Source organism: Salmo salar, chromosome ssa04, assembly GCF_905237065.1.
Source record: "Salmo salar chromosome ssa04, Ssal_v3.1, whole genome shotgun sequence".
In the NCBI taxonomy this organism is placed as follows: domain Eukaryota; kingdom Metazoa; phylum Chordata; class Actinopteri; order Salmoniformes; family Salmonidae; genus Salmo; species Salmo salar.
In genome coordinates, this window is record NC_059445.1 from 7,170,193 (window position 1) to 7,190,544 (window position 20,352).

At 44.9% G+C, this 20,352-nt stretch overlaps 2 protein-coding genes across 3 annotated transcripts in view; one reads left to right on the forward strand and one right to left on the reverse strand.

Moving 5' to 3' along the window:
• Positions 1 to 872: 872 nt before the first annotated feature.
• Positions 873 to 8,912, forward strand: LOC106610523 (zinc finger and SCAN domain-containing protein 2). Of its 2 annotated transcripts, none has more exons than XM_014209907.2 (4): positions 873 to 1,537; positions 6,648 to 6,784; positions 6,964 to 7,060; positions 7,243 to 8,912. In XM_014209907.2, the coding sequence occupies exons 1-4, from the start codon at positions 1,255 to 1,257 to the stop codon at positions 8,427 to 8,429; spliced, it is 1,704 nt and encodes a 567-aa protein (XP_014065382.2). In that variant the 5' UTR covers positions 873 to 1,254; the 3' UTR covers positions 8,430 to 8,912. The 2 variants fall into 2 exon arrangements, with proteins under 2 accessions (XP_014065382.2, XP_045572349.1); XM_045716393.1 differs by having other exon boundaries at positions 1,300 to 1,537; positions 6,433 to 6,784.
• Positions 8,913 to 9,242: 330 nt separating this feature from the next.
• Positions 9,243 to 20,352, reverse strand: part of LOC106610522 (uncharacterized) — an 11,164-nt gene continuing 54 nt past the window's right edge. Inside the window, exons 1-4 of the mRNA XM_014209906.2 lie at positions 19,941 to 20,352; positions 13,089 to 13,231; positions 12,618 to 12,729; positions 9,243 to 12,418 (exon numbers count right to left, since the gene is read on the reverse strand). The exon at positions 19,941 to 20,352 is cut by the window's right edge and continues 54 nt beyond it. Coding sequence (XP_014065381.2) covers positions 9,834 to 12,418; positions 12,618 to 12,729; positions 13,089 to 13,231; positions 19,941 to 20,217 — 3,117 coding nt within the window. The 5' untranslated portion in view covers positions 20,218 to 20,352 and the 3' untranslated portion in view covers positions 9,243 to 9,833. The remainder of the gene's footprint in view (positions 12,419 to 12,617; positions 12,730 to 13,088; positions 13,232 to 19,940) is intronic.

Here is a 20,352-nt window from a genome sequence, read left to right on the forward strand (position 1 = left end):
CAGCCTGTAGTGTGGTTTTCCACTTTAATTTTGAGTGTGACTCCAAATCCAGACCTCCATGGGTTGATAAATTGGATTTCCATTGATTATTTTTGTGTGATTTTGTTGTCAGCACATTCAACTATGTAAAGAAAAAAGTATTTAATAAGATTATTTCTTTCATTCAGATCTAGGATGTATTGTTTAAGTGTTCCCTTTATTTTTTGGAGCAGTATATATACATGACATGAGACTAAGCAGTTAGCCTATTCAAATGTTTATCTGACTCCATAAAGATAATTAATATATACACAAGACTATGGTTGAGTTACAGTAATAGACAATGAAGAAAGGACTGAGAATGGAATTATAAATATACGTGTATTTAATTAATTGATTCAGCTTCAAGCTTAAATTACAAGGCTATTCTGACATTTAAAAAACGGTTATTTTGGAGGCAGTATTTACTGCATACTGCAGTTATACTGCACTCTGCAATCTTTTTTCGTAAGGGCACTGCTGCAACATGACCATAAACGTTGCATCTGAAACAGCGCAGTGTATTCTGCACAAAATCTCTAACAGGATAACTGATATAACCGAACAGTTACGTCGCCAATTGGATAGAAACCTAGCTTTGGACACCCTATTCCTAGTCCACTCACTACTTTGGACCAGGGCCCGCATAGGGCTGAGTGGGGGGCGGGATAAATCGCTTCGGTGTAGATTTCTTGTAAATAATTTACACAATAAATAGCCTACTACGGTACTGATCAGTATTCGAATCGTATAATAATAGTCGAATTATATTTCGAATCTTATTTACAGTAAACGTACAGATGTTTTGTTCAAAGAAAGGGCGTATTTTCTGTCATCGTTCCAATGTAGATTGTCCTACTACTCGATCCGTAGGTTTGTTTCCGGAAATTCTATTGCTTTTGTGTATGCTTTTTGTGTTGGCTTTAACTAGCTAGCAAGCTAACTGCCATCTCTCATTATCTCTGTTATTTATATTTATTAGAATAGCCTCATATACATTAACTGCTGCATCTTATCTCTCGAAATGATTAAAAAAAAAACATGTATTACTAGGACAGTCACTGAGTCAGACACCAACTTCTAAGAGTAGCTAGATTTGCTAGCCTGCTAACAGACAGAAGGGTTTAGTTTCCAGTATATATGCTGCAAACGTTAGCTTCCTATATTTTTGTTAGACTCGATCGCAGTAGTGATTCGCCTGTACAAAAGTAGCTAGTTACACATAGACAGTTTTCCATGATGTCTGAAGCCATCGTAACCTTCAAGTCTCAGCTCTCCGGAGTCATGGAGACGGTTTTCAAGGCTGCCATGTACGAGATCACCAGGCTGGTGGAGGATAGTTTCCTGAAGGAGATGTCCCGGAGCCGGGAACAGGTCGAGTCGCTGAAGAAGAGGCTGCAGTGGTCGGAGAACAGACGCACGGAGAGGGACAGAGAGGGAGGCCGTATCGAGAAGTGTGCGGACTGTGGAAGAGCTAACGACGAAGCCAAGGAGAGAAGCTCTGGAACCTCACATACAGGTATAGAGAGAGACATCTAAAGACAGTCTCTCTCTCTATATATACACATACACACAGTACCAGTCAAAAGTTTGGACACACCTACTCATTCAAGGGTTTTTCGTTATTTTTACTATTTTCTATAACACATATGGAATCATGTAGTAAGCAAAAAAGTGTTAAATAAATCTAAATATGTTTTATTCTTCAAAGTAGCCTCCCTTTGCCTTGATGGCAGCTTTGCACACTCTTGGCATTATCTCAACCAGCTTCACCTGGAATGCTTTTCCAACAGTCTTGAAGGAGTTCCCACATGCTGAGCACTTGTTGGCTGCTTTTCCTTCACTCTGTGGTCCATCCAAAACCATTTAAATTGGGTTGAGGTCAGGTGATCAGCCTGACTAACCGGTGTCTGTATGTAGCGTTGCTACTTTTTTATACTCACTACTGTATATAGCCTGTTCACCTATTATAGGTGTATATAGCCTGTTAGCCTATTGTTCACTTAACACCTTTTTTGGTTAGAGCCTGTAAGTAAGCATTTCACTGTAAGGTCTACTCCTGTTGTATTCGGCGCACGTGACAAATAAACTTTGATTTGATTGTGGAGGCCAGGTCATCTGATGCAGCACTCAATCACTCTCCTTCTAGCCCTTATGTAACCAGTGTGAAATGGCTAGCTAGTTAGTTTCATATAATAGTGTTTCAATCAGTGACATCACACACTCTGAGACCTTGAAGTAGTTGTTCCCCTTGCTCTGCAAGGGCCGCAGCTTTTGTGGAGCAATGGGTAATGCTTCGTGGGTGACTGTTGTTGATGTGCGCAGAGGGTGCCTGCTTCGAGCCCAGGGAGAGGGACGGAAGCAAAATTGTTACACTTACACAGCCTGGAGGTGTATTGGGTGTTTGTCCTGTTGAAAAACAAATCAAAGTCCCACTAAGCACACACCAGATGGGATGGTGTATCGCTGCAGAATACTGTGGTAGCCATGCTGGTTAAGTGTGCCTTGAATTCTAAATCAATCACAGACAGTGTCACCAGCAAAGCACCATCACACCACCTCCTCCATGCTTCATGGTGGGAACCACACATGCAGAGCTCATCTGTTCACCTACTCTGCGTCTCACAAAGACACGGCAGTTGGAACCAAAATTCTCAAACTTGGACTCATCAGACCAAAGGACAGATTTCCACCGGGTCTAATGTCCATTGCTCCTGTTTCTTGGCCCAAGCAAGTCTTCTTATCGGTGTCCTTTAGTAGTGGTTTCTTTGCAGCAATTTGACCATGAAGGCCTAATTCATGCAGTCTCCTCTGAACAGTTGATGTTGAGATGTGTCTGTTACTTGAACTCTGTGAAGTATTTATTTGGGCAGCAATTTCTGAGGCTGGTAACGCTAATGATCTTATCCTCTGCAGCAGAGGTAACTCTGGGTCTTCTTTTCCTGTGGCGGTCCTCATGAGAGCCAGTTTCATCATAGCACTTGATGTTTTTTGCAACTGCACTTGAAGAAACTTTCAAAGTTCTTGAAATTATCCGGATTGACTGACCTTCATGTCTTAAAGTAAATAGGGCTATCTTCTGTATACCCCCCTATCTTGTCACAACGCAACTGATTGCCCCAAACGCATTTAGAAGGAAAGAAATTCCACAAATTAACTTAACAAGGCACACCTGTTAATCGAAATGCACTCCAGTTGACTACCTCAGAAGCTGAGAGAATGCCAAGAGTGTGCAAATCTGTCAAAGGCAAAGAAAGGGTGGCTACTTTTTTGGTTACTACATGATTCCATATGTGTTATTTCATAGTTTTGATGTCTTAACTATTATTCTACAATGTAGAAAATAGTACAAATAAAGAAACTCTGGAATGAGTATGTGTGTCCAACTTTTGACTGGTACTCCTACCTATCTATCTAACTATACAGTCGTGGCCAAAAGTTTTGAGAATGACACGAATATTAATTTTCACAAAGTCTGCTGCCTCAGTTTGTATGATGGCAATTTGCATATACTACATAATGTTATGAAGAGTGATCAGATTAATTGCAATTAATTGCAATGTCCCTCTTTGCCATGCAAATGAACTGAATCCCCCAAAAACATTTCCACTGCATTTCAGCCCTGCCACAAAAGGACCAGCTGACATCATGTCAGTGACTCTCTCGTTAACACAGGTGTGAGTGTTGACGAGGACAAGGCTGGAGATCACTCTGTCATGTTGATTGAGTTCGAATAACAGACTGGAAGCTTCAAAGGGAGGGTGGTGCTTGGAATCATTGTTCTTCCTCTGTCAACCATGGTTACCTGCAAGGAAACACATGCCGTCATCATTGCTTTGCACAAAAAGGGCTTCACAGGCAAGGATATTGCTGCCAGTAAGATTGCACCTAAATCAACCATTTATCGGATCATCAAGAACTTCAAGGAGAGCGGTTCAATTGTTGTGAAGAAGGCTTCAGGGCGCCCAAGAAAGTCCAGCAAGCGCCAGGACCCTCTCCTAAAGTTGATTCAGCTGCGGAATCGGGGCACCACCAGCACAGAGCTTGCTCAGGAATGGCAGCAGGCAGGTGTGAGTGCATCTGCACGCACAGTGAGGCAAAGACTTGAGACCATTCATGTGTGGGGTTGCTTATCAGCCAAGGGAGTGGGCTCACTCACAATTTTGCCTAAGAACACAGCCATGAATAAAGAATGGTACCAGCACATCCTCCGAGAGCAACTTCTCCCAACCATCCAGGAACAGTTTGGTGACGAACAATGCCTTTTCCAGCATGACTGAGCACCTTGCCATAAGGCAAAAGTGATAACCAAGTGGCTCGGGGAACAAAACATCGATATTTTGGGTCCATGGTAGAGGTCGACCGATTAATCGGAATGGCCGATTAATTAGGGCCGATTTCAAGTTTTTCATAACAATCGGAAATCGGTATTTTTGGACGCCGATTTGGCCGAATTATTATTTAAAAAGATATATATATTTAAGAACATATTCTTATTTTCAATGACGGCCTAGGAATAGTGGGTTAACTGCCTTGTTCAGGGGCAGAACGACAGATTTTTACCTTGTCAGCTCAGGGATTCAATCTTGCAACTTTACAGTTAACTAGTCCAACGCTCTAACCACCTGCTTTACATTGCACTCCACGAGGAGCCTGCCTGTTACGCGAATGCAGTAAGAAGCCAAGGTAAGTTGCTAGCTAGCATTAAACTTATCTTATAAAAAACAATAATCAATCATAATCACTAATTAACTACACATGGTTGATGATATTACTAGTTTATCTAGCCTGTCCTGCGTTGCATATAATCGCTTAGGTACACGTTGCTCCAACCATAAACATCAATGCCTTTCTTAAAATCAATACACAAGTATATATTTTTAAACCTGCATATTTAGCTAAAAGAAATCCATGTTAGCAAGCAATATTAACCAGGTGAAATTGTGTCATTTCTCTTGCGTTCATTGCACGCAGAGTCAGGGTATATGCAACAGTTTGGGCCGCCTGGCTCGTTGCGAACTAATTTGCCAGAATTTTACTTAAGTATGACATAACATTGAAGGTTGTGCAATGTAACAGGAATATTTAGACTTAGGGATGCCACCCGTTAGATAAAATACGGAATGGTTCCATATTTCACTATTTCACTGTTTTCGAGATTATAGTTTCCGGATTCGACCATATTAATGACCAAAGGCTTGTATTTCTGTGTGTCATTATGTTATAATTAAGTCTATGATTTGATAGAGCAGTCTGACTGAGCGGTGGTGGGCACCAGCAGGCTCGTAAGCATTCATTGAATCAGGCACTTTCATGTGTTTTGCCAGCAGCTCTTCGCTGTTTATGACTTCAAGCCTATCAACTCCCAAGATTAGGCTGGTGTAACCGATGTGAAAAGGTCAGCTAGTTAGCGGCTGCGCGCTAATAGCGTTTTCAAACGTCACTCGCTCTGAGACTTGGAGTAGTTGTTCCCCTTGCTCTGCATGGGTAACGCTGCTTCGAGGGTGGCTGTTGTCGATGTGTTCCTGGTTCGAGCCCAGGTAGGAGCGAGGAGAGGGACGGAAGCTATACTGTTACACTGGCAATACTAAAGTGCCTATAAGAACATCCAATAGTCAAAGGTATATGAAATACAAATCGTATAGAGAGAAATATTCCTATAATTCCTATAATAACTACAACCTAAAACTTCTTACCTGGGAATATTGAAGACTCATGTTAAAAGGAACCACCAACTTTCATATGTTCTGAGCAAGGAACTTAAACGTTAGCTTTCTTACATGGCACATATTGCACTTTTACTTTTTTCTCCAACACTTTGTTTTTGCATTATTTAAACCAAATTGAACATGTTTCATTATTTATTTGAGGCTAAATTGATTTTATTGATGTATTATATTAAGTTAAAATAAGTGTTCATTCAGTATTGTAATTGTCATTATTACAAATAAATAAAAAGAATAGGCCGATTAATCGGTATCGGCTTTTTTTGGTCCTCCAATAATCGGTATCGGTGTTGAAAAATCATAATCGGTCGACCTCTAGTCCATGGCCAGGAAACTCCCCAGACCTTAATCCCATTGAGAACTTGTGGTCAATCCTCAAGAGGCGGATGGACAAACAAAAACCCACAAATTCTGACAAACTCCAAGCATTGATTATGCAATGGGCTGCCATCAGTCAGGATGTGGCCCAGAAGTTAATTGACAGCATGCTAGGGCGGATTGCAGAGGTCTTGAAAAAGAAGGGTCAACACAGCAAATATTGACTCTTTGCAAAAACTTCATGTAATTGTCAATAAAAGCCTTTGACACTTGTAATTATACTTCAGTATTCCATAGTAACATTGACAAAAATATCTAAAGACACTGAAGCAGCAAAGTTTGTGAAAATTAATATTTGTGTCATTCTCAGCTTTTGGCCACGACTGTATATATGGAGGAATCACTCTGAAGTTTGGCTGCTGTAATGTGTACCTTCCATACTTTGGTGATCACTGACCAGACAGTTGAGTTGGTGGTAAGATGCTTTATTTCCTTCCTCTGCACTGATGCGAGGAGACTCCATTATTCACAATTCAGCTTTCCTCTTAGTTGAGATAATGTTACTCTTTGTTTACCTGTGGCCAGGTGTGGAGAGGGGGCGTGGCCTGAAGCAGGAGAAGGTACTAGGGGAGGAGTGGAGCAGCTGTGGGGGCGTGGCTGGGGAAACAGCCTCGCATGACCTGGAGGAGGCCAATGCCACCAGCCCTAGGAGTACCTCTGAGGTAAGTAGGGGACTGACTAAACACCAGTGTTACAGAACCTTCAGATAAAAATGTACTGTGCAGAACAGATTAGAACTTGTCTTTCAGGAGGAATAGGGGACCATCATGCCAGCTTTATTCATTCACTGCCAGTTTATCCATCGTTTAGTTAGAATCAACTTATTAATTTCCTTTTGCAGCCCGCAGACATCGGAGGTCTGAAGCTGGACAGCCTGCTGAAAGAGGAAGCTCTCCACAACACTGAACTACAGGAGAGATGGGGCGTCTGCCTGGACGGTGAGTTGAGGAGTCTTTATGATGAGAATGAAAAGGAGTAGCTTCTAATATGTTGTCATTGGTATTATAATAAATCAACTTGAAACTAAGTAAAACATTTAGCATTAGTTATTCTACCACAGTTTATACTATTGCCAATGCCTCTAATGCTTCTAATACCTAATGTCTCCTGTGTTCTTCAGGGGCCGACGGTTCAGACGTCTCGGGGCCCAGTAAGAGTTTCAGTAAGCAGGAGCTGCAGCAATGCCAGGGTGACTGGGGACCTGGTCTAGACCAGGATCCTGAACCATCGGGTCCCGAGGGAGACTCAGGAGACCCCAGCCAACCTCTCTACCGCCCCCGCTACAGCGTGGAGGAACTGGGGGTCGGCTTTGAGAAGTCTGGTTATGGCAGTGGTGGTAGTGGCGACCATCTTCTAGACATGGAAGGGATGGATAGGCTTCCTGGTTCTCCGTCTCGTCTGGGGGCGCTGAGCTACGGAGCTGCGGGTCACTACCAGGTGAACCTGGGGGGGTCTGAGGGGGGAGACCATCACCATCGCTCCAACCTGCCTGGCCCCCGTCGGACCCAGAGGGAGCAGGTGGGGTCGCCAACGCCACCCCCTCACCCGGAGGTGGGAGACCTGAACTGCTTGTTGATCAATGAGGAGGGGTACCCTGAACACAGTTTTCCGGACTTGGGTAGTAGAGCCGGCCTCAGGGTGCTAACCTCCATCCACTCTGGAAGCTCAGCCCACAACAACACAGAGAGCCTGTATGGTGCTGTTGATGACTTTGGACACTCTTTAAACCTCAGAGATTGTTCACAAGAGCAGGTTACAGGCGGAGGGGGGAGGCGTCATGCCTGCAATCAGTGTACAATGACCTTCCCAGACTCTGGTTCCCTCAAGGCCCACAAGCAGAAACACAAAACTGTGAGATGGACGAATTCAGGGCCAGGGACTCCGTACTCCCGCACCCAGTGCGGTAAGACCTTCACCCAGGCCTGCAACCTAAAGGTCCACCAAGCCGAGGGACGCCACCTCTGCAGCCCGTGTGGCAAGGGCTTCACCTCCTTCTCCGACCTGAAGAGGCACACATGCAGCCAGACGACAGACAAGCCCTACTGCTGCTCCCTCTGCGGGAACAAGTTCAGTCGGCTCTGGAACCTCAAGCTGCACCGGCGCATTCACACACAGGAGAAACCCCACCGCTGCACCATGTGTGACAAGAGCTTCACACGGGCCGACATTTTGAAAGTGCACAAGCGCACTCACACTGGGGAAAGACCGTACTGCTGCGCTGTGTGTGGACTCCGCTTCAAACAACTGAACCATCTGAAGTCACACCAGCACAAACACAGGCCGGATCTCCTGAGCCGAGTGGTCTAGAAAACTGTTATGTTCAGTTTTAATTTGACATTAAGAACAATTTTTGGGGTGATCAATTGTTTTTTAATAAGGACATTGAAAATCTAACTGTGTTAGTCATTATGACAGACATTCTTAATTATGTCAACCTAATAAACATTTTAATATAGGGCATTCGTGTGCTTATGGGATGGTGTAAGTCTGCCATGATTGTGTTCAAGTGCTTTTGATGTCAGACCAATATAAAGCTTGCTTACCATTGACAATATGGTCAAACTTATCCTAATTGATAGATTCTGTAATGTATTTATTTGTTATGTTTTGGTTGAAAGGTCAGTAGTAAAATGTCACAACTCAGGGAACAATATTTTGTCAGTTTCCCACTTGTAATTATGACCTGGAGGGTTAAGTCCAGCCCAGATTTTTATCTAAAAACACAATGCAACAATACTGAACAAAATTATAAAGTAACAGTTTCATTGAATTAAATTCATTGGGCCCTAATCTATGGATTTCATGACTGGGAAGACAGATACGCATGTGTTCGTCACAACAAAAAATGGGCCTCAGGATCTCGTCATGGTCTTGCTGTGCATTGAAATTGCCATTGATAGAATGCAATTGTGTCCGTAGCTTATGCCTGCCCATACTCTAACCCCACCATGGGACACTGTTTGACAAAACTGCACATTTTAGAGTGGCCATATTGTCCCCAGCACAAGGTGCATTTGTGTAATGATCATGCCACACCTGTCAGGTGGATGGATTATCTTGGCAAAGGAGAAATGCTCACTAACATGGATGGAAACAAATGTGTTTAATATGAGAGAAATACGCTTTTTGTGGGTTCTTTTATTTCAGCTCATGAAACATGGGACCAACATTTTACATGTTGCGTTTATATTTTTGTTCGCTGTAGTTCAAAACCGCAGAACATAAACACCATGATGTGAACACAGTACACCTACATTTAAACTTTTTTAGGTTTCAAACTTTTCTAACGAATAACCAGAATTCATGTTTTAAATACAAATAACCAACTCGGTCTCAACTAAAATATAACAATTTGTAAAAAAAAAAAAAAATGTACACTTAGCTACGTCATTCTCTCGTAGCATGATTCTTATAAACAACAAAAGCGGACCCAAATGTTTATAAAACAAAAGTTTTGATACTTGTAATTAATCAGTACATAAAATAACAAGTCCTTCCCAATCACTGTCAGAATAGATTGGGATCCCCGCTTCATTAATACTAACACAGCAGGTTTTGAATTCACAGCAAATGGAGATAACTATTCCCCCTCAATAGCTCCTATGACACCCTATCTAGTGCACTACTTTACATGGGCCTGCCACTGTTTCTGGTCCAAAGAGGTGCACTATATAGGGAATAGGGTGACATTGAATATTTGTCCCCTGCCCTCTATCGGTCTTTGTGTACAGTCTTCAGGTGTTTCTTCAGATGGCCAGTCTGTTTGAAGCGCTTACCACACTCGGAGCAGGTGTAAGGTTTCTCCCCAGTGTGGACCAGTTTGTGGTTCTTCAGATTATTGTAATCCAGAAATCCCTTCCCGCAGTATGAGCACCAGTGTCTCTTCTCCCCGTTATGCCACATCAGGTGAACATTCAGCTCCACACGCCTCTTGAACCGCTTCACACAGAGGGAGCAGGCAAATGGTTTCTCTCCGGTGTGAACGCGGATATGAGCCTCCAGGTCACGCTGTGTAATTAAGCGTTTGTCACAGATTGGGCAGACGAACGGACGTACGCCACAGTGGACCACCTGCTCGTGCTTAGTCAGGCCAAAGCGGTAGACGAATGTCTTGCTGCACTGCGGACACTGGTGGCCCCGCTGGTCGCCATGGACGCGGGCGTGGCGGTTGAGGCCCTTGAGGTCGGGGAAGTCCTTGCCGCAGGCAGAGCAGGCGAACGGGCGCTTCCCTGAGTGGAGGGAGGCGTGACTCTCTAAAGCAGCGGCGCTGCTCAGGACACGACCGCAGTCTGCACACTGGTTCTTGGCGAGACGTTTCTGTGGAGCCTGTTGGAGCTGGAATGGGCCCGGTGGCGACCACATCGGTTGTGATTGGCGGTATCGGCGCGCCTGCTGGAAAGTCAGTGGGCACTGTGGGGACTTTTTGAAGTTGGAGCGAGGGCTGACGGTGACAATGAAGGGGATAGGTTGAGGGGTGGAGGGAGACCGTTTCAAATTTAAAGCCTCCACGGCCGCAGAACGAGGTCTTCCGCGACGAGGGGTGGTGGAAGTGACCTTGAAGGGGTGAGGCTTTGGGTGAGGAGGGGTGGCAGGAGGAGGGTTTGTGTTGTCCACTGTAGCCTGGCGAGGGCTGGTGCGGCGTGGGCTGGAGGCAGCTTGAGGGCTGGGTCTGTATGACCGCCGCCGCTGTGGGTTAGAAGGCGGAAACTGTGTCTGTGTGACCAGACCTCTTAGCTCTGACCTCAGACCTCTCTGTGAGGCCTTAGTGACCTTTGACCTACTCCTCTTAGCCTGGGCTAGGGCCAATAGTCTCTGAGCCTGCACCCAGGTCATGCTTCTCTTCTTGGATTTGGACACACCTCCAACAATAGGTGACTGTCTGGTCGGAGAGGTCACATCAGTGTTAGCTCCTCCCTCACTGATGTGGTTACTACTTCCTTGTCCACTAGACTTGTCGTCAGCCGTCTCACCGTTAGAGGTGTCCTCTACTACATCCTGGTCAACGTGTAATTCTCTGGACTTTTCTCCTCTGTTCTGCATCACCTTTGAGTAGTCATGGTCTAGAGGGGCGGTTCTCTCTCCTCTGGGTTTCTTAGCAACCACGGGAGATGGAGTACTGTCCCGGGGGCGGGGCCTTAAGCGAAGGCGGAGACCGGAGAGGAGCGCTTCACGTCGACTTGACTTTCGGCTGCCGCCTACCTGGACAACAATCTCCTCCTTATTCTCGCTGGCGGGGGTCGTCTCCGTAGCGACAGACCTTGTCATCACAGCTTCCGTAGATGTGGCAGGGAGGGGGGAAAGCCTCTCCCCCTCATCTTCCTGCCCGTCCTTTTCCTCCTGGTCTTTCTCCAGCCTCGGTGGGGCACATACTCGGGGTACTACTGACAACCGAGCTAAAAACTGTGTCTTAGACATCTGACAGCAGCCAGAGGGTGTGGTTACAGCAGGGGCTGACAGCTGTAGAGGGGTTTCATAAGATGTCTCTGGGACAGAAGGTGACTTTGGTCGTGGCACGGTGGAGGAGCGTTGCACATGCTCAGTGACCAACAACGCCTGCTTCTCAGGAGGGCCGGCAGGTTCTGTCAACTCAGTAGGAGATGGAGCGGACTGGACCGGAGTTGGCGGAGTTGCCGTGGCAATACCCAAACTCTCCAAAAGTGTAGGCGGTTGTGGTTGTGTTGGTGGTGCGGCCGGTGGTCCATCAGGTACAGCTGTAGGCCTAGCTGGTTGTGTTGAGGGCACTGCTATTGGATGAGCTACAGGTAGAACGTCTGTGTGGGACTGTGCTGGTCGAGGAGATGGGGGTGGATGAGGGGGTACGGGGCTGGGCTGTGTATCTTGAAGAGGGGTTCTGGGTAACCCAGAGAGGACAGGTGGCGGGCGCTCTGACGCCGCTGCTGTCGACTTCACCGCTACAGTCGACTGGACCGCTGTGGTCGTTTGGACAGTTTCTTTTGACAGAGTAGTTACCGTGGACTGGGCCATTACAGTAGACAGAACAGTTGATGTAGACTGGATAGTGGCTGCTGATTGAGGAGATTCTGTCAGGTCTAATGTTGATGGAGATTCTGCTGCTGGTATTACCAGTGACTGCTGTTCTGCTCCAGGGGCCTGGCCTGCACTGCCACTGTTAACCTCTCTGGTCCTGGGCTGGGATGGGCTGAGAGCCTGGGGGGGCTCCTGGGTGTCTGGATCTCCCTGGAGGGGGGCCTCTGCTGAGGTAGACTGGGTGGTGGGAGGCCTTTCTTGGATGTAATGGTTGACCAGGGCCCTGACAGCTCCAGGTGGGACCAGGGCTACAGAGGGAGGGAGATTGACAGGACAGAGAAAGTAAGAGGGGAAAGTTGAAAGGGAGAGCCAGAAAGAACAAAAGACAGAGAGAATAACAGTGGAGAGATTATTATAGATATTATTAGAGCCTGGTTCTCATCCCAATACTGATTATTACATTGTAATAAGATGTGTGATTCAGAAGCAGGTCTCCCTAGTTCCTACCTCTGCCTGGTAACTCTCTGAGAGGTTGTCTGCGGACCAGAGTCGGGGGCTCTCCCCCCTCCTTCTTCAGCAGTATGTACCCGGGTGAGTAGTCATCAGAATAGTCTGCCTCCTGGGGGGGGGGGATGGCAACAACAACAGGCTATATTAGTGTCAACAAAAACTCTGATAAAGGCTGTTAGGACGATGTACATAAGTTTAAATAAAAATAAGAAGATTCCAGCAAGTGCAGTGTACAGGTGTTTCCTTTCTCTGGGGTCAACAACAATAGGTTGAGTAGAGAGGTGGATGAATTGGCAAGACAGAAAACAGATCGGTCCGTGCTATGCGGGATCTGTAGGACTTCCCTACCTCATTGAAGTTGAAATGTAAAATGGTTAGGTAGGGGTTTAGGATAGGGAAGTCCCAACGATCCTTGATAGCACTGACCCAAACAGATCGGGGACTCAGGCTAGGTGGGGACTGTCTTACCCAGTCCACCTCCTGTTTGATCAGCACTAAGGCCGTCTGTGGGTTGGCCTCCTCGTCGTAGGCCCCACGGTGCAGCTCCGTCCCCTGGTTCTCCTCCCGCAGGTGCTGCTCCCCATCCCGAGGCAAAGCATGCGCTGTCAGAACTGCAAATACCAGATCAGGGGAGAGAGAGTGGTTAGGACATAAGCCTGACAGAACATTATGTGTTGCAACACACCGTACCTATAGACCACACCTCTCAAAACCACATTAACTTCTGTGTAACATTGTAGTCTATAGACCTTTGAAAAAAATCCTACAACTGTTAGTTCGAAATCCCAGCCCATAATCATAAGCCTAATGTGCCTACTGCTACTACTATCAATACTGCTACTATCGCTGCCGCTGCTACGTGAAAGTGACATGCACATCTGTCCAGTAGTTTATAAATATATATTGATGAGAATGAGAAACTTAAAGGATGTTTTGACTTGAGACAAATTCATATTCATCTGTGGGTGTTTTCAAGGAGCCATTGAAACTAGAAGTCCAGAAAAAGTGACATCGAAATGAAGGTAAAATATATAGTTATTTTTTTGTTTGTCCCTACCCTCTGAACAATCCAAGGTTGGTTTGAGGTGACATGGTCAAGGACTAATTTAATTTAAAAAGTGATTTTGTATATGAACATCTATACACACACTGAACAAAAATATAAAACGCAACATGCAACAATTTCAACGATTTAGGTGAGTTACAGTTTATAAGGAAATCAGTCAGTTGAAATAAATTCATTAGGCCCTTATTTATGGATTTCACATGACTTGACAGGGTCGCAGCCATGGGTGGGCCTGGTAGGGTGTAGGCCCACCCACTTGGGAGCCAGGTCCTGGGCTGGCATGGTTACATGTGGTCTTCAATTGGACGTACTGCCAAATTTTCTAAAACAATGTTGGAGGCGGCTTATGGTAGAGAAATTAACATTCAATTCTCTGGCAACAGCTCTGGTGGACATTCCTGCAGTCAGCCTGCCAATTGCACGCTCCCTCAAAACCTGAGACATCTGTGGCATTGTGACAAAACTGCACATTTTAGTGGCCTTTATTGTTCCCAGCACAAGGTGCACCTGTGTTATGATCATGCAGTTTAATCAGTTTCTTGATATGCCACACCTGACAGGTGGATGGATTATCTTGGCAAATGAGAAATGCTCACTAACAGGGATGTAAACCAGTTTGTGCACAGAATTTGAGAAGAATATGCTTTTTGTGCATATTGGAACATTTCTGGGATCTTTTATTTCAGCTCATGAAAACATGGGCCTATCACATTTCAGAAGTTATAAGCAGATAAATAGAAATTAAGCTTAAGTGTATTTTTTCTACCAAAAAAAGTTGTTCCACTGTCTGCCTGACAAATTCTTACTTCTCCGTGGCATTATTGAATACTCTATGATTGGCTTGAGGTGCGTTATAGAGCTTGTATATTTCCCTCTCATGCACGGTATATTGACATAGTAGAATTCAATGGCTATAGTTAGTAGTTACATGTTTTGTTTGAAATGCTGTTGAACGCAAAAGTCAATTTCGAAACATTATTTGTGTTGTTGAATTCGATTGTCATAATAGCAAGCGACGACTGACAAAACACAGGCCTTATTTTAAGTTTTTATTAAATCTCTATGGGAAAAATGTATGGTAGAACATGATTGAAAACATTTCTCTATTTGACCGCTAGGTTATATGGGTATGATGACAACTCCCAGGGATGGACTGGGAATGAAAAATGGCCCTGGACTTTGACCGGCCCACCAAAACCCCACCAGCAATACACCACCACCGAAACAAAACTTTATGTAAACAAGATTACCGAACAATATTTATAACAATAACCTCAGTAAAATAGATGTAAAATAGAACAAGGGCAATGTGTTGCTCTTAGAAGGAGGCTGGCTGGAAGGAGTACATATTGGCATAATGGCACTGGCAGCAAGGTGGCAAGGATCTCTGGAACCATCTGACCATTAAAATAAATAACACAGGAAGACATTTGTTGGTGTAACGGCTGGTGAGTAGGCAAGTCAGAATAAAATTAAAATAAACATATTTCCTACCTCCTTAAATTAGCCATTTCTGCAGCAGCTCACTTCTCTCAGCAATGCCATCTACAACCAGGTCACTGTCCAGGGACATTAAAACATCTCACTCAGTAGCCATGAGCATAAAAGCCTCCAGGCGCTGTTGAGAGAGTGCTCCTGAGCCTACTCTTGATGAATTTCAGAGTAGAGAAGCGCCACTCACAAGCTACCTGGGTTACTGACAGGGTAAGTAAGAACTTGTAAGCAAGGACCAGGATGTGGTATGCGTCAGTGAATAGGTTGTACCGACTAAGAATACGGTAGCAACACACTGGACAGTCCTTGCAAGATGAACAACTCTTGTTCACCATCTCCGCCTTGCCTTCATTTCATTCAGGTCCATGATCCTCCATAGTCCTGGTTGTGTATTCTTCATATCTCAATTGTTTTAACCTAGTCCACTGTTGTGCCAGACTCATGAGCTCACTCTGTAAATTGGCCACCGTTGCTCTGCTGTCAAATTTGATCAAACATTTGCTTAGTTCTTGAAGGGCTGTCTGTGGAAGGCCACTGGCACTGGATGTTAGCTGACTAAAGTTAAGGTCCAGAAGAGCCATGTCGGCATACAAAGTGCCATTACTCAGAAATAGCCGATGGATGCCATCTATAACTGTATCCAGTATTTGATTATGTACACCAATCCTGGATGCACTCTTTGCCCCAGTAAATATATCATTTGTGCCATCTCTCCAAGCATGGTTTTCTTCTTTCGAGCCCTTTTCGTTGGCAGAGTGGTCTCTAACCCCAGCTCTGTTTTCTCAACCCGTTCCTGCAACTTCCTGTTGGCCCACTGAACAAATGCGTCTGCAGCTGCCTTGACTTTTTCAAAATCTCTTGCCATTAATTTCAGCTGCTCCTCTGTAGACAACCATACGATGCGCCGACAGAATGTCCATTCCACTTGTTTGAAGATATTTTGTGACTGGTGAGGTGACCTGAAATATTCTGAGGAATATCTGAGCTGTAAGTATTATTTCATACTTCAGCAACCCCTCAATGTATCCTCGTGCCTTGACCCATGCAGTAGCGTTGATGTTTTTCTGATCTTGCATGGTGAGGACATCAACATACAGACCTCATCTGGATTTCCAAAAGCTCCAGAGACCTTCTTTAAGGCACTGTATTTAGCCCACCAGCGTGTCTCTCCAATTGGAGCAAGACGTCTCTGTCTTGGGTCTCCCAAATGTTCATCCTCTGGTAGGATTCACGGAAGAACACAGCTATGTTGTTACTGAGAGAAACCTGACACACTTGCCAAGACACTTTCTGTTGTGTCTGCCAAAACAAGGTTCAAAATGTGTGCATAGCACCACACATGCACTTGATTGGTGGACTTTGCAGAGAGCAGGGCAGAGAAGCTTTTATACTGGCCTTACATACTGGAGGCTCCCATCAGTGGAATTGCCAATGCACTTGCTGATGTCAAGCTTCATGTTTTCCAGTACTTCACTCAGTACCTGGACAAAGTATTGTCCAGTGGATGCCTCGCATGGATGATGTTCGTCACATATCTGACTATGACAGAGCATTGATCTTGTGTTGTAACGTCTTGCGTAGTGTCAATCTGGACTGAAAACATACCAGCTTCCTGGATTTCAGTTGCTATGGTGGCCTGCATTGTGTGTTGGATGGTGGTAATGACGGTATCGATGGTAGTCTTTGATAGAGTGATTAGAGAGCCTCTGCCGCCTCTTGACCCAGACTCATGCTTTTCTCTATGCAGGCAGTGAGATGCTCTTTCATACACATGTCATACTTTCCCAGCAGAACGATCATCTCTAAAAAGTTGCCATGGTCAATGCTGCTGTCGTCTAGCATATAAGCTGCTTCAGATTGCATGCCTCTGTAACTCAGACCCCTCTTGCCTTTAACAACATCTATAATGCACTCTAGCACTTGCCTTCTTCTGCGCACTTGCTATCTATGAGCAGACATCTGACTGCTGAGGAACAGGCTCTCAATGTTACCTTTGGAGGACCTTAGAAAGTAGGCCTCGGCATAACCTCTATGCATAATGCTCTTCTCATGCTCTTCCACTCTCTGAAGGATATGCTTCCAGTCTGCCATTCCATTCATGAAAGGGCTGTACTCGGTGGGCTTTGCAAATTCCAAACAAATGAAGCAGAATAAAGCACAGTTCTCTTCACTGTATGACAGCCACTTCCTGTTCGTCCCATCTTTACAAAAGAAAATCTTCTGCACCACAGACTTTTCACACTTTTGTTGGTTGGGGGTGGAAACTAAAAAACATTTAGGTCCCCTGACTTCACCCTCTTAAAATAATCACAAATTAGGGTGGCAGTGGCATCCTGGCTCAATCTACATCTGTCCACTGCAGATGCACTATCCTCTACCTGGATGAGTAATTACTATAAATTAGTATAACATTAAATAATATTCCTAATGTTAGTATATTCATCATTTTATATAATAGTATACTATATACACCACTAGTATAATATTAATTCCAATTGGACAATACAGCAGCTTAAAAAAATACACAACCAACATTTATAAATTGTAGGTTTTGTTCCGTCATTAAATAGTCTCTAATTTGTTCATGCTAAGTACTAACTTGACAATAATCATAACCATTCATGCATAACAATGAGTTCAACATCAACCTTTTTTTTATGTCCCGCCCCATCCAGGCTGTGATTGGTTGGTTCACAAAAAGTGACGTTGACGAGCGCTTGTTTCAACAAAAGACACCCAATACAGCTAAATAGCCAGCTAGCCAAACATTGCTTATCTTATCCCTAATTGTCTTCGGTCTTACCACTTCAGCTGCAAAACCTTAACTAACAGTTGAACTGGTATCGCTGGGCTGCTCTCTCCTCTCTGCTGCCAGTGCCTTCAGGCTCACTAGGCTGAGATGATTGACAGGTAACGGCACCAAATTAATAATTTGTTATTTTCAAACATTTGGCTTCATCAGCCTCAAGGGACTTCAACCTTTTCTCTCTCCGCTTTTCAGCACCACCTTTACATTTTTCTCTTTTTGTTTGTCCATCTTGCTCCACTCCACTATTTATCCAAATGTCACCACTTAACTGAAATGGGAAAGGGGCGGGGCCCAGGTAAAGTTAGAATGGACTGGACCAAAAGTAATTGGCTGGGAGAGAGAGGCCGACAGATGTAATACCCAACCGCAGTGGGCCAGCAGCCCACTCGCCTGGGCCAGTCAGACACACAGCACTTAGTTATCTTTATTTAAGCAGGGGCTGGGGTTATTTATATTTTACGTTGCATCGGCCCCAATTGTCAAGCTGACCCACTGGGAAAACTCCTGGTGCTCCAGGTGGCCAGTCCATCATTGACACCTCCACTGTGGGACTCTAGGATCTCACTAGCTGGTGCAAGGCTCTGCACTCCTCCAGTCTTCCCTGTGGCTCAGTTGGTAGAGCATGGTGTTTGCAACGCCAGCATGGTGTGTGCAACGCCAGGGTTGTGGGTTTGATTCCCACGGGGGGGCAGTACAAAAAAAAAAATGTATGACATGTAATGTATGCACTCACTACTGTAAGTCACTCTGGATAAGAGTGTCTGCTAAATGACTAAAATGTTAAAATGTTGCTTGTTCTGCCCACTCGGATTCATTTGCTCATTGCTTTTTTAATGATAATGCTAGCCAAGACCAACAACACCAAAACGAACTATACGGACTAGACTATACAGCTGCAAGTAGTGAGTGGCGTTCCAAACGGACAGTACTTAACAAGTTAAACGTCTGACCTGTGATTCAATGTTTTCCACACACAGCTATGTGTAGCCTGCTTGGACACCGCGTCCCCCCACAACGACTAGCCTGAAGCCACAGGGCTTTCTCGCAAACTCTATTTCCCTATATGAGAGCATTGGGAAAATGAAAGGGAAGCAAAAGGGAGTCTGTTGCGCAACTGAATGCATTCAACTGAAACGTGTCTTCCGCATTTAACCCAACCCCTCTGAATCAGAGGTGCAACCTTAAATCGACATCAACGGCGCCTTGCTCAAGGGCAGAAGAAAATAAAAACGGTAGATTTGTAACACTTTGCAGGGTCGGGGATTCGAATCAGCGACAGTTCGGTTCCTGGTCCAACGCCCTTAGCCGCCCCTTGTGAACTGTACAGCGACATTTCGGTTCCTGGCCCAACGCTCTTAGCCGCTAGGCTACCTGCCGCCCCCTGTGAACTGTAGGTCGGGATTTTTGACCTGGCTACATGTACAACGAACAACTCAGTACGGAGGAATGAGGGGAATTCCTTATTGTTTCGTGATTATCGACTTGGAGTCGCCTCCCGCCACTATCCAGGCCAAGCAGCCCACATCCTCTGAAGTGTCTGGCTAGTTCCGTCTCCAACTTGGCCATACACTGACTAGGCTTCACTTCCGCTTGTAACATACACCTGACATGTTGAGTTCTCCAGGGAAGCTATTAGTCAGATGTAGAGTTTACCGGTTTACGTTCCAAAAAAGGTGTATACAAATTAAACGTATACATTAAGCAGTTTGGGGAAATGTTCTCAGCGTTGAGCCTTCATGCTCAGCTAAATATCTAGGCTATTAGGATGTTTGTTAATTTGAAAGTAGCTTTGCTAACCAGTCCAGGAGCGTATTCATTCCGCCGACTCCGTTGCAAAATGTTTCGGAAACAAACGGGGCGGGAACTACCTGAATTTGTCAAATATAAACTCGTTTGCTGTAAAACCATTATAAATTGTGTGGGGGAATTAATACGCCCGTTTTCTACTCACCGCATTGAACGCCGATGTCACGTTTGCCGATACGTGATGTTCTTTGACTCGGTCCAGGCTCTGCGGTTTGGCGTTCACTTTCACCCGTCGATTTCTTCACGTTTTCGAGGGATCGAAGCCTCGATTTGAGATCCTCGTTCTCTTCTTTTATTCTAGATATTTCGGCTCGCAGTTCCTCAATAGTTGTTTCAAAAAGTTTCGTTGTCTCAGTGACTGCAGTCTTCAATACACTCTCCATAACAAAGGCGAACTGGGTTTGAAAACATTCTTTCGACATGTTGGCGGCAACCAGCTTCACCCCACACTTTCGATTTTTATTTCCAATGTAATGTACAGGATTTATCAGAATTGGCGGCCTATGTCCGTGACATCATGGTTTCTCTTTCCTCTGTGGACCACTGAGGTATGATAT

Bases quoted from the DNA above. Each gene is read 5' to 3' on its own strand.
- LOC106610523 (XM_014209907.2), top strand. From the start codon at position 1,255: ATGATGTCTGAAGCCATCGTAACCTTCAAGTCTCAGCTCTCCGGAGTC. The intron at 6,785-6,963 runs GTAAGTAGGGGA...TTCCTTTTGCAG, and splicing joins GCCCTAGGAGTACCTCTGAG to CCCGCAGACATCGGAGGTCT. The intron at 7,061-7,242 runs GTGAGTTGAGGA...TGTGTTCTTCAG, and splicing joins ATGGGGCGTCTGCCTGGACG to GGGCCGACGGTTCAGACGTC.